Raw genomic sequence first — 12,627 nt, forward strand, 5'->3', positions numbered from 1 at the left:
ATAACATTCAAGTGTTTCTATTCAGTTCAACTGCTTGGGGCTACAATATGACAGTTTGTGACTATAGGCCAAATTACCTCAAAATCAGTCAATATCCAACTTAAGTTCTAAGGCATTCTACAGTCCCAGAATTATTGTTGGAAAAATTATTGTTGTCTATCTACATTGACACGCCACCAGGGTCTGACAATCTGGATGGAAAATGACTGAGGATAATAGGGGACGATATTGCCACATCTTCAATTTAAGCCTACTAGAAAGTGTGTGCACTCATGGCCTGGAGGGAAGCTAAAGTCATCCCCCACCAAAGAATAGTAAAGCTCCCTTTACTGGCTCAAATAGTCGACCAATCAGTCTGTTACCAACCCGTAGTAAACTTCTAGAAAAAATTTGTGTTTGACCAGATACAATGCTATTTGACAGTAAACAAATTGACAACAGACTTTCAGCACGCCTGTAGGGAAGGACACTCAATAAGCACGGCACTTACACAAACGACTGATGAGTGTCTGAAAGAAATGGATGATAAAACGATTGTATGGGCAGTCTTGTTAGACTTCAGTGTAGCTTTCGACATTATCGATCATAGTCTGCTGCTGGAAAAACTTGTGTGTTATGGCTTTACACCCCCTGCTATAATGTGGATAAATCGTTACTTGTCTAACAGAACACACAGGGTGTTCTTTAATGGAAGCCTCTCAAACATAATCCTGATAGAAGCAGGAATTCTCCAGGGTAGCTGTTTAGGCCCCTTACTATTTTCAATATTAACTAACGACATGCCACTGGCTTTGAGTAAGGCCAGTGTGTCTCTGTATGTGGATGACTCAACACTATACATAACTGAGCTACTACAGCGACTGAAATGACTGAAACGCTTAACAAAGAGCTGAGGTTAGTTTCGGAATGGGTAGCAATGAATAAGTTGGTACTAAATGTTTCCAAAACTAAAAGCATTGTATTTGGGACAAGTCATTCACTAAAACCTAAACCTCAACAACATCTTGTAATGAACAATGTGGAAATTGAGCAAGTTGAGGAGACGAAACTGCTTGGAGTAACCCTGGAATATAAACTGTCATGGTCAAAACATATTGATACAACAGCAGCTAAGATGGGGAAAAGTCTGTCCATAATAAAGTGATGCTCTGCCTTCTTAACATCACTATCAACAAGGCAGGTCCTACAGGCCCTGGTTTTGTTGCACCTGGACTACTGTTCATTCGTGTGGTCAGGTGCCACAAAGGGGGACTTGGGAAAATTGTGGTTGGCTCAGAACAGGGCAGCACGGCTGGCCCTTAAAAGTACACAGAAAGCTAACATTAATGACATGCATGTCAATCTCTCACGGCTCAAAGTAGAGGAGAGATTGACTTCCTCATTACTTGTTTTTGTAAGAGGTGTTGATAAGCTGAAGGTACCGAGCTGTCTGTTTAAAATACAAGCACTCAGCTCAGACACCCATGCATACCCCACAAGACATGCCACCAGAGGTCTCTTCACAGTCCCCAAGTCCAGAACATACTATGGGAGGCGGACAGTACTACATAGAGCCAAGACTACACGGAACTCTATTCCACATCAGGTAACTGATGCAAGCAGTAGAATAGGATTTAAAGATGAGGTTAAAATACACCATAAGGAACAGCGGGGACTGTGAAGCAACACAAACATAGGCGCAGACACATGCATACACACACATGATAACATACGCACTGTACACACACGTACACATGGATTTTGCGTTGTAGATATGTGGCAGGGGAGTATGGGCCTGAGGGCACACAGAGTGTTGTGAATTCTGTAATTATTATACTGTAATGTTTTTTAAAATTGTATAACTGCCTTAATTTTGCAGGACCCCAGGAAGTGTAGCTGCTGCCTTGGCAATGGGGCTCCATAATAAATACAGTATAATTGCAGTTGGTGTGAAATGCTTCACTCTCATTGGTTCCTCTATGGTAGCTACAACAGTCTCTCTCTGCAATCCTGCAGCATATGTTTAAACCCTGTCTGTCATCAAAACGCAATAGCCCATGTTGAAGAAGCTCAGATTGAGTCAACGCGATCAGCTGGTGTCATGGTACAAATTGTGCACTGCAGATTGTGAGGACATCAAGGTTAAAACCATTTAGGCCAGTCAACACAGAACCTGACAACACCTCATCCGCCACGTCACTTTCCCATTACAAAACAACCTTTAGGTGATGTGTCCTTCAGTTAACTCAGGTTCACATGTGTTATTATAAAATGTTGAACGCCTATAAAAATCACACATCATTGAATAAGCAAATAGTGATAGTGTCTGGTCTGTACACTTCATTAAAAGTGACTGGGGCATTACATCGACAGAACGATGTCAGCTTACAGTGGATTCACCTTTTACATAACACCGCAGAATAATGGTTGAGAAACCCTCCGTTCGGTCTTCCCACCCTTGTCGACACACAACAAGATTTATGCTCGAGTGGAAGTTATTCCTTATCCCTTTTTACAAGCCCTCATGGCCCACCCCGGGACGTGCCCATTGGAAACGCTTTAAAAACATTTAGATCAACGTCGGCTTGCCATCACACGGGCGGACTAACACTTTCGTTCTACCGCAAAATGCTATATTTAAAAATCTCCTGCGTGATGTTTCTCATTACGTTTTTCAAGCCTGGCTCGGGTTGCTATTTCATTTGAATGACTCGGCTGGTTCTGTAACAATGCATTGCATAGCACATACTGTGTATGGTATGAAACGGTTTCTAAGAAGACAGTTCTCTCTAAGAAAGCGCATAATTAAACATTTGTCTACTTCGTGTCAAAATATAGCCTACTTCATTTAAACTTTTTTTTTAAAGGAAAAAATGTACAGTCATCCCAGTCCGTCGAACATTAAACGAGGTGCAAATCTTGTCATACCAATTTGTCATAATGGCAGTGGGACGACAAGGGACACAGATTGATTCCTCTGATAGTACCTGTAAGGAGCACTTAAGGACCTTGCCTAGCAAAGAGCTAAGGGTGGGCAGTCAGCCACCCAGAACCAGCAGTCAGTCTGTGTAGCACATGTGCTACTGTTGGCCCAGCTAGCAGCCACCGGGACTTGGGCCCAGAACAGAATGCGGTGCTTAAGAGGCAAAGAGCAAAACGTATCCAGATGTCTGGGACTCACATAAAACACTTAACGAAAAAGACTGCTCGCTTGTGTGTTATATCAGGAACAGAGTATGTTTGCACCGCATGGTTTTCAGCCCTAAGGGAAGGGGCAGTGGTGAGGTAGGTGAAACGAGAAGGGTGACAACAGCACAATTGACAAACTCACTCAGTCGAAGAGTGACTGGTCTTCGGGTAAACCTTCCCTCAAAACACCAAGCTAGAAACCAAACACTCATGATTTCCAGTAACCTTTCTCACTCTCTCTGTGTGTGTGTGTGTGTGTGTGTGTGTGTGTGTGTGTGTGTGTGTGTGTGTGTGTGTGTGTGTGTGTGTGCGTGTGTGCGTGCGTGCGTGCGTGCGTGCGTGCGTGCGTGCGTGCGTGCGTGTGTGCGTGCGTGTGTGCGTGTGGCACGTCTGTGTATGACCAATGCATGTCACTGTCAATTAAGCCCTTCCAAAGGGGTTGGTCTGTATTGATGTAGTAGGTTGAGATGGTGCTAAAAAAAAAAACCACTTGATGGTTTGATATCTGTGGATATCTGTCTGGTGGTGGAATCAAAACTCGTTGTCATAATATTGTGTTGTCATGGATACTACCCAGCATGGGATCATGACTTCAATAGCACCTGCATGTTCAGCATGGCTGGACCAGAATGGACCCCAGCTCCACTCATAGTGATGCAGTAACGGTTAAATCAGACATTCACATCTCATCTACTAACATACCAACACAGATATCCCCTACACCAAAATAATTCTTGTAAACATAAAAGGTGAGAACATAGTTTCTGTATCAGAGGAAGACTATCTGGGCCTGTGTTCATAAAGTGTCCCAGAGTAGAAGTGCTGTTCTGGGATCAGGTCACCCCATGGCCAATCATTACAATGTAAAAGGTCAAACTGATCCTAGACCAGCACTCCTACTCCGAGAAGCTTTATGAATGCTATTCATATTTGATTAAGGGGTGACAGGTAGCCTAGTGGTTAGAGCGTTGGGCCAGTAACCGAAAGATTGCTAGATCAAATCCCCGAGATGACAAGGTAAAAATATGTTGTTCTGCCCCAGAACAAGGCAGTTCACCAACTGTTCCATCATTGTAAATAAGAATTTGATCTTAACTGACTTGCCTAGTTAAGAAATTAATTTTTTTTAAATGGGTAACAAGACAGGAATACTGATTTTGAAAATGTTGTACGAGTCATTGTGAGAACTCAAATAAAGCTCAGAAACAAAATTGAAACAAATCTATTGAAATCAAACTGATATTGGTTAACAATAAGTCGGTGTGTGTGCATGTGATTGTCTTTGTGTATAAACTATTGATACCAGTGATGAGTGTATTAACGTAAGTAAGACAGGGAGAGTGAGTTAGGTATTGAGTTATTGAGCACATTAAAAAAAAACACTCTGGCAGTGTGTTACCATACCTTTATCAAGTGTTTGTTCACCCATTTTGTGAAGGTCTTTTTCTGTACCCGATCCCGTTCATCTGCAAGACACAACAAAGAGCAAACGTCAGACATGTTTAAAAAGAAATGAAGAAAAAGATTTGATACACCCTCTGAGTACATACAGTCATATTGAGGTGCTGAGGTATTCTAACAGGGGGTTGAGAAGACTCGGTCAAAATGTAAAACATGTCGCAGGCTATTCGGGATACGGAGAAGATCAAAGGATTTAAAATACATTTAACATGAACAAAAAGAGCTGAAAAAAGTACAAATATCCCAGATGCCGCCATCGTTTTGAACATCCCCGAGACAAAGAGAAGTCATTGGATGGGGTTAGTCTTGCCTAGTGAGACCTGATACCAGAGCGTCTGGACTAAACATGTCTGACTTACGAGAAATCACCAAAGCACAGTCGGTGCCTAGATATACACCGTCATCGTCTAGTTGTGTCTGCGAATGCTTTTCACTATGGTATGACTACAGGTAGGGCCTGAGGCTTAGTGGAAGGATTACACTGTGTACAGGTGTTCAGTGTCTCTATAGGCGACATACTGTAACGGGCCCGGTCGCGCATGTTGAACCTGCCAAGATACGGTAGCTCTCAGAGAGTAGAGACAACGATGTCTTAACGGGCAGACAACCACATCTAGCAGATAGATACGGTTTCAGCCTCACCATACTGAGTGGAATGGACACACCCTCAGTCAAATACCTGGACACACCCCACTACCCTGGGGTGCTGGAAAACATACTGCAGAGCACAGACACAGACGTACCAACTGTAGACACTGACCCTCCCCGACCAAGAGGCATATCGCAAACTGTTATTCATCATGCCAGACCACTTCAATGAAAGATTGGTTAAATAATGGATACAAAAAAAATAAACAAAGAAGTCCCATTGAGATATAGTATTTGGGCTCAATGATGTCATTGGAAACACTTATCTTCGTCACAATTATTTTGTAATTGGCCATTTTCACATATGTTGATGTTGGGTTGGTGCTGGAGATTATTAATTTGAAGTTGCATTTTGGGGGGAATTTTCCCTTAAAGTGGCCGACCTGACCAAGTCACATAGAATTGTGAGTTATAGATCTATCATTCTACTTGAGAGCAAGTCTAAGACACTGAATTTCTATGCTTCCCATTCTTACATTTACATTCAAGTCATTTAGCAGACGCTCTTATCCAGCTTTTGAGTCTTTTATTTTTGGTTTCGTACACCAGCTTCAAACAGCTGAAACAACAATATTCATGGTTATGGAAAATATATTTCACAGAAAGTTTAGATGGTACAATGATTCTCTACATTAAAAACTAGCTTATTTTGTCACATCAAGTGAAATTAGGTGAACTATTAGAGTTTTAGCAACCAGGAAATGGCAGAGTGTTTACTGCATAGTGCAACGCCCTGCCGAACCAAAGTACAACGTTGAAGGCAGTGCTGATTCACTGCGGCCGCAAACTGAACCCGCAGGCTACGTTTTAGTATTTTAAGGTGTGCCATGTTGCTATTGTGTTATGAAAACACGTTGCCATGGCAACCACCGGGTGTTTCTGTGTGCCTGGAGACTGACGCAACTTTGACCTCTGTCATTCTCTGTCGTTCATCGATAAAGCGACAATACAAGAGCAATCCTGATTGGTCGATTGCTGGCATAAATACTAATCAAATTTAGGACGTTTTCCAAAGGTCCCATAATCCTGGACAAACCCCGCACCTTGACCTATGGTCATTCAACTCATGTAAATTCCAAATACTTGTGTTAGCGCAGCAGTAGTGTCCAGCTTGCAATCAGCATAGACACTGCCGCAGTCATGACTCAGGCTAAAACAAACTATTTAAACTCCATTGTACAATGCCAAAGATAAACACAGTGATCACAAATGTAAAAGGGGCGAAGGTCCTACCTCCTTTACCCTGAGCCATCTCCTTGATTCACCGCAGGACAAGGGAGTGTTTCAACCCATCGTAAAAAGTGGTAAACTAATAGGTCCTCCCGAGTGAGTTACTCTCAGCGCTTGATATATAAGTGACCATTAACCAATTTGCATATGACTATTACTCTACTGTTCTATAACATAACCAGAAGTGAATGAGCAAGTAAGAAAATGTCATTCAATAAGAACAAAGGTATATACCCAAACGTGCTTTAGCCCAGCTTAAACGAAAAAAGGGAGTCAGGTGCTCGACTGAGGTGCTTGAAACCCCCCCCCCCCCCAAAAAAAACTATCTTTACTCCAGGACATTTCAATGGGTGACTATCCAGGACAATAATGAAAACAAAAAATATATACATTTACGGGACACAAACAAGCTCCCGTTTCGGCGTAAAACACCTCCACTAGAGTCGTGAAGGCAGTTTACGCCGAAACTGAAGCGGTGTCCCGTAAATAAATGTTTCAGATCTATGCAGAAACAGAGTGCTCCATTTTCTTTGTTCAACCGTTGAAGTGTCCTGGGTTAAGGAATGTTTTTTGGTCCATTCTATAGGACTTGTATCAACAATGTATAGACATGCTGAGAGGTCATCCCCTCCATTTCTCCCCCACATTCTGTGAATGGGGTTCGCTGACCAATAGGGTGGGAGGGAGCGGCTGATGCGGGAGATTAGTGGGAGTGTCCAATCCTGGTCACAATGTGGACCACTGGAGAAACAGAAAACATTACAGCAACAACAACATCCTTTTAAATCTAAATGTATCCTGACACTTAAGAGAAGGGGAATCCCCATAGACGATGATTAGAGAAAGCTCAAACTGTAATTGAGAGTGCACTAAAGGGGCCTGAGGGCGCACGGTGTGCTGTGAAATCTGTGAATGTATTGTAATGTTTCTAAAACATTGTATGAACTGCCTTAATTTTGCTGGACCCCAGGAAGAGTCATCTTTCAATTTAAATTGACACTGACAGTTGGTATGCATCTTAGCATCATGAAGGGGCTCGTTATTTCACAGACTAGCCAATCAGGCACAGACTTGAACCTCTGAATAGACTTGTCTGTGCAGGGATATGAAAATGGTCCAAACCTGTAACTACAGCAGTGAAACTTTTCCTTTCACAGGAAAAAAAAACACCCAGGATTTTAACTCTCTCCCTTATGCAAACACAAACCACAGTATCAGAGGCAAACTGTTCATATGAACCTATTTGACACAGAAAGTCTAGGTGTCTATGACACACTGTCTAAGTGACCACTGTCATCCTCGTACATATAGAACCAAACGTTTCATGTACTGTTATTAACGTCTATGACACACAGATTCCTAGGTGAACGCTGTCGTACTGGTACCTTTCCTGTCGTCCGTAGACTTCAGCATCCCCTGGTAGTAGCTTTCGTCTGAGGGCACCCTGTCCCTTCCATCCCTGCCACCACTGTTATCTGTCGAGAAGTTCCTGTATCTCTGTTGCTGACCGCTCATGATGCCACTCAACTCCGAATGAATGAATCAAACGTGCCCTCTAACGCGCTCTGTGGCCGCTTTTTGGTCGTCACACGTTTTCCGTCGGTAGCTTATAACGTTTCTCTCTCCTGCTCTTGTTCCTCCTAAAAATTCCTCAGTGCTCCTTTCACTCGTGCAGTCGGGTGGCTAAGATCCAGTCCTAAAATGTGTTCCTCTCGCTCTATCACCGTATGAGCTCTTATTTCCGTTCCTTCCCGTTGTGTTTTTTTCTTCCTCTCCTCCTTTCGCAATAAGTTGTGCCTTTGGGGTACGGTGTCTGGGCCTGTCCTTGTGCTGATCTGCACACTATGATACCTGCCTGTGTGTTTGGAGGACATTGTGGTGGGTAAGGCTCGGCCACACCTCTTCCTCTGCCCCGTCATATTGGTGTGGGCTGGTGTGAGCGGGAAGGGTGGGCAGGGACAGAGTGAGTGATCGGACGAGGTGTGGTGGCCCAGCAGGCCCGTTGTGCCATAAAACACACCACCTGCATACACTTTTACTCGTCATCAGACCTTGGTTTACACAAGAGTGCACAGTACACAGCCTGAATCATTCCACTTCGTTGCGATGGCTGTATAAGCAATAACGAAGAATGGCACCGGAATAAATAACGCAATATTGTTTTACGGTTTGATATATTATTTTAGAACCCTGTTCAATGTCTCCATCGATGTCTAATTATTTTTTAACACACACACACACACACACACACACACACACACACACACACACACACACACACACACACACACACACACACACACACACACACACACACACACACACACACACACACACACACACACACACACACACACACACACACACACACACACACACACACACACACACACACACCAATATGAATCATTGCCTACTCATGGCATTCCTGAGAGAGCTGTGGGTGTTACTCAGTGTGATGAGGAAGAGGGGGAGGCTGAAGGAAGGGCTACTTTGGCACCCACACACACACAGAGATCAGCCATGACCCAACCCTCAACAAGACTATACAATACCAGCTATGCCCTCATCTAAGGAGATGTAAATTCTCGAACTAGACAATTAGTGAAGGAGTACTTATTCCTTCTGCTCTGCTGAAGACCTAACTGTGTGTGTGTGTGTGTGTGTGTGTGTGTGTGTGTGTGTGTGTGCGTGTGCGTGTGCGTGTGTGTGTGTGTGTGTGTGTGTGTGTGTGTGTGTGTGTGTGTGTGTGTGTGTGTGTGTGTGTGTGTGTGTGTGTGTGTGTGTGTGTGCGTGTGTTTTTTGTTTTCCCTTTAACTACACCAGCATGACCACTCATGTACGCTCACAGACCTGATTTCCTCAAACTCTACACTCACATGTAGAGACATTACAGAAACATTCCAGCACAACTCCACGACAACCAGCTAGCATCCTTAAGCCAGCGGTTGATGATGATGAGTCCTTTATCAGCCTCTAACCCAGAGACGACCATTCAGAGAACTGGTAAGACACCATATCAGTGAAGACATCAGTGCAGGCTTGTTTTGGTGTCTATTCCCCTCGTAATAACATGGGAAGACACTAAATACACTGAAGACAGACCCAGATAAGAACACGGGGTTATACTACGAAGTAGGATCAAGGAGTTAGCCAGCTGACTTTGATGAACAAAGTAAGCTGGCTTCATTAAAAACGCTCAACTAAAATATGCATTTTTGATTATTGAATCAGTTAGAGTAGACTATTCCAAGATCTTTCAAACATTTTTATTTGACTTCTATGACAATATATAACTAGCTCCTTGAGTCTGCTTCGTAGTATACCCATCAGGGTTCCTAGTCCTGTATATTTTGGGGCTTCACTAAGGTCCCCTTCACTGAGGTCTAACCCCCTATAAGAACTGTAGGGTGCTGACACCCAAACCAATGCCACAGGGTGTGACCAACAGGCCCTGGTAAATCCTAGCCCTCTAACAAATGAAGAGGGTAGGAGGTATGCATCTCATTTCCACACCCTGTCTGACATAACGTTAAGAAGGATGTAAAAAATATATATATAATAACTTTTCTTTCCAATGTGAGGTTATTAAGGTTATGAAGGCATCTTGTTTGAACATGAAGCAGTTGATTTGTCAGGATGTGTGTGTGTTTGTTTTATTTAAACACTAAGTTCACAAAATTAGCAAATTGTGGAGAGGCACACCTTAAATAGTAGCTCTGTGTACTTCCACACGTCTAGGCAAGAACAGGAATTAAGGAGGGCAAGCAAATACCATGATACTGTACAGTCCAAGACCGAGAAGGGAAGAGAACAGTGATAACAACGCACACATAATCACACTCGACAGTGCCGGAGGCTAAACATAAAAACATCGAGGATTCATATGATCACCTCTCACAGGGGAGTTTGGATAGTGTAGCATGTGACATAAAGGATCAATATATGACATCATTGATTTCTATGTGCTTAGCAGAGAAAAAAATGAAGAAGGAACCCGCACACTGCTCTTGATAGTATCACTGATCTTTAATAATCTTTACGTATCGGCCTCACGGCATTTGTAAAAGGTTTTCAGAGTTGAAAAAAAAAAATAGCACCCAAAGGTAGACCTAGCCCCACCCACAACCGTTAGATGAATTGAATGGGGTTGGAGGCGAAGGAAAAACAAATAAGTGCTCCAAATATAACAATGTGCATTTCTTAAATATTTGAATAAAGTGTGTACACGAAACATATTGAACACGTCTGTAAAACCACAATGAGGACATCGACCTACCAAGCAAGTTTTCATGAATCATTGGGTACAGCGTTCGAAAAACGTCAGAGTAATCTGAAATAGGGGCATAATTCATGTTCACATTTACAACATAACATACATAGGCATTTCATCATTAAGACCTTTAGGAAATAATGTCTGGAGGGTGGAAATCCCAAAACATTCCATTTTACTCAGAGTATTATTTATATCTTAACCTTCTCTATGCCACAACATCTAAAAAGGTAAACATGTCATGTTTTAGGTCATTAAAATATTCTGTGACTGGATAATCCCTGTCATTTCTCCTGATTGAACTTTTATGTTCACTGGTTCTCTGTTTGAGAGAACGAGAGGTTTTACCGGAGGTTAAAGCGTGGTCGCAAATGGGTCTCCAAATGGACAATGACCCCAAGGATACTTCCAGAGTTGTGGCAAAATGGCTTAAGGACAACAAAGTCAAGGTATTGGAGTGGCCATCAAAAGCCCTGACCTCAATCCTGGAGCAAATTTGTGGGCAGAACTGAAAAAGTGTGTGCGAGGAAGGAGACCTACAAACCTGACATAGTTACACCAGCTCAGTCAGGAGGGATGGGTCAAAATGTGGGAAGCTTGAGGAAGGCTACCTAAAACGTTTCACCCAAGTTAAACAATTTAAAGGCAATGTTACCAAATACTAATTGAGTGTATGTAAACTTCTGACCCACTGGGAATGTGATGAAAGAAATAAAAGGTGAAATAAATAATTCTCTCTACTATTATTCTGACATTTCAGATTCTTAAAATAAAGTGGTGATCCTAACTGACCTAAAACAGGGAATTTGTACTCGGATTAAATGTCAGGAATTGTGAAAAACTGAGTATACATGTATTTGGCTAAGGTGTATGTAAACTTCCGACTTCAACTGTAGCTACCATTTGGAAGAGGGCGTAAAAGAGCCTGGCTGATTTTCTTTTGTGGCTGGTCATTGGCATGGACCAATTTATCGCGGCAATTGCGACCTCTCCTATATACAATAAGTGGTGGATTCTTAAATTCAGCAGGCAAAGCTGGGTCCGACGATAAAACATGCCAGTGTTTCTTGACCTCATCTCCCACTTTTCGCGAGTTCAAAGTATATGTAGTTGTGAACATTACAGAGTGTTCTTTAGCTCTAGAGGGTCTTTTTTTGTGGCAGTTCGTCTCGTGCTTTCCCCAATGCCAAATTAGAGCTTCATCCACACATTGTGGAGAATACATCCTCTTCTTAGAAACCTATTGCGCATCTCTGCTGCTTTTTCTAGCTCGTCGTCTTCTAACTACCGTAATTTCCGGACTATAAACCGCTACTTTATTCCCACACTTTGAACCTCGCGGTTTATACAATGACGCGGCTAATTTATGGATTTTTCCCGTTTCACAAGATTCATGCCGCCAAAAAACTGAGCACCGTCACATAATGTGACGTAAATCGAGCGCGCTCAAACTTCCCATCATTCTGATTACGGTAGTAATTTTGTCACCCTCATCATGGCAAAGACACGGAGAAATGCATATGATGCAGCTTTCAAGTTGAAGGTGATCGATCTGGCTGTTGGAAAAAGGAAATAGAGCTGCTGCACGGGAGCTTGGCCTTAATGAGTCGATGATAAGACGTTGGAAACAGCAGCGTGAGGAACTGACTCAGTGCAGAAAGACAACAAAAGCTTTCAGAGGGAAGAAAAGCAGATGGCCCAAAGTATTTGCAGCCACTGACATCAGTGTAAATCGTGCATTTAAGGTGGCGCTCCTTGTTCAGTGGGAGGCTTAGATGACAAGTGGGGAGAAATCCTTCACTAAAACGGGCCGCATGCGAAGAACAACTTTATGGTCAAGTCTGCCA

The 12,627-nt window shown here is 42.8% G+C and overlaps 1 protein-coding gene across 10 annotated transcripts in view; it reads right to left on the reverse strand.

Annotated features, from left to right (window-relative positions):
- Positions 1-12,627, reverse strand: part of plecb (plectin b) — a 93,788-nt gene that overhangs the window by 46,901 nt on the left and 34,260 nt on the right. For 8 of the 10 annotated variants that reach the window (XM_046313362.1, XM_046313359.1, XM_046313358.1 and 5 more), the window contains exon 2: positions 4,573-4,634. In XM_046313362.1, coding sequence (XP_046169318.1) covers positions 4,573-4,634 — 62 coding nt within the window. Of the gene's footprint in view, positions 1-4,572; positions 4,635-7,892; positions 8,295-12,627 lie in introns of those variants that run through there. The other 2 variants (XM_046313364.1, XM_046313363.1) reach the window with 1 other exon arrangement.

The sequence above is a fragment of the Oncorhynchus gorbuscha genome, linkage group LG19 (genome assembly GCF_021184085.1).
Source record: "Oncorhynchus gorbuscha isolate QuinsamMale2020 ecotype Even-year linkage group LG19, OgorEven_v1.0, whole genome shotgun sequence".
Classification (NCBI taxonomy): Eukaryota; Metazoa; Chordata; class Actinopteri; order Salmoniformes; family Salmonidae; genus Oncorhynchus; species Oncorhynchus gorbuscha.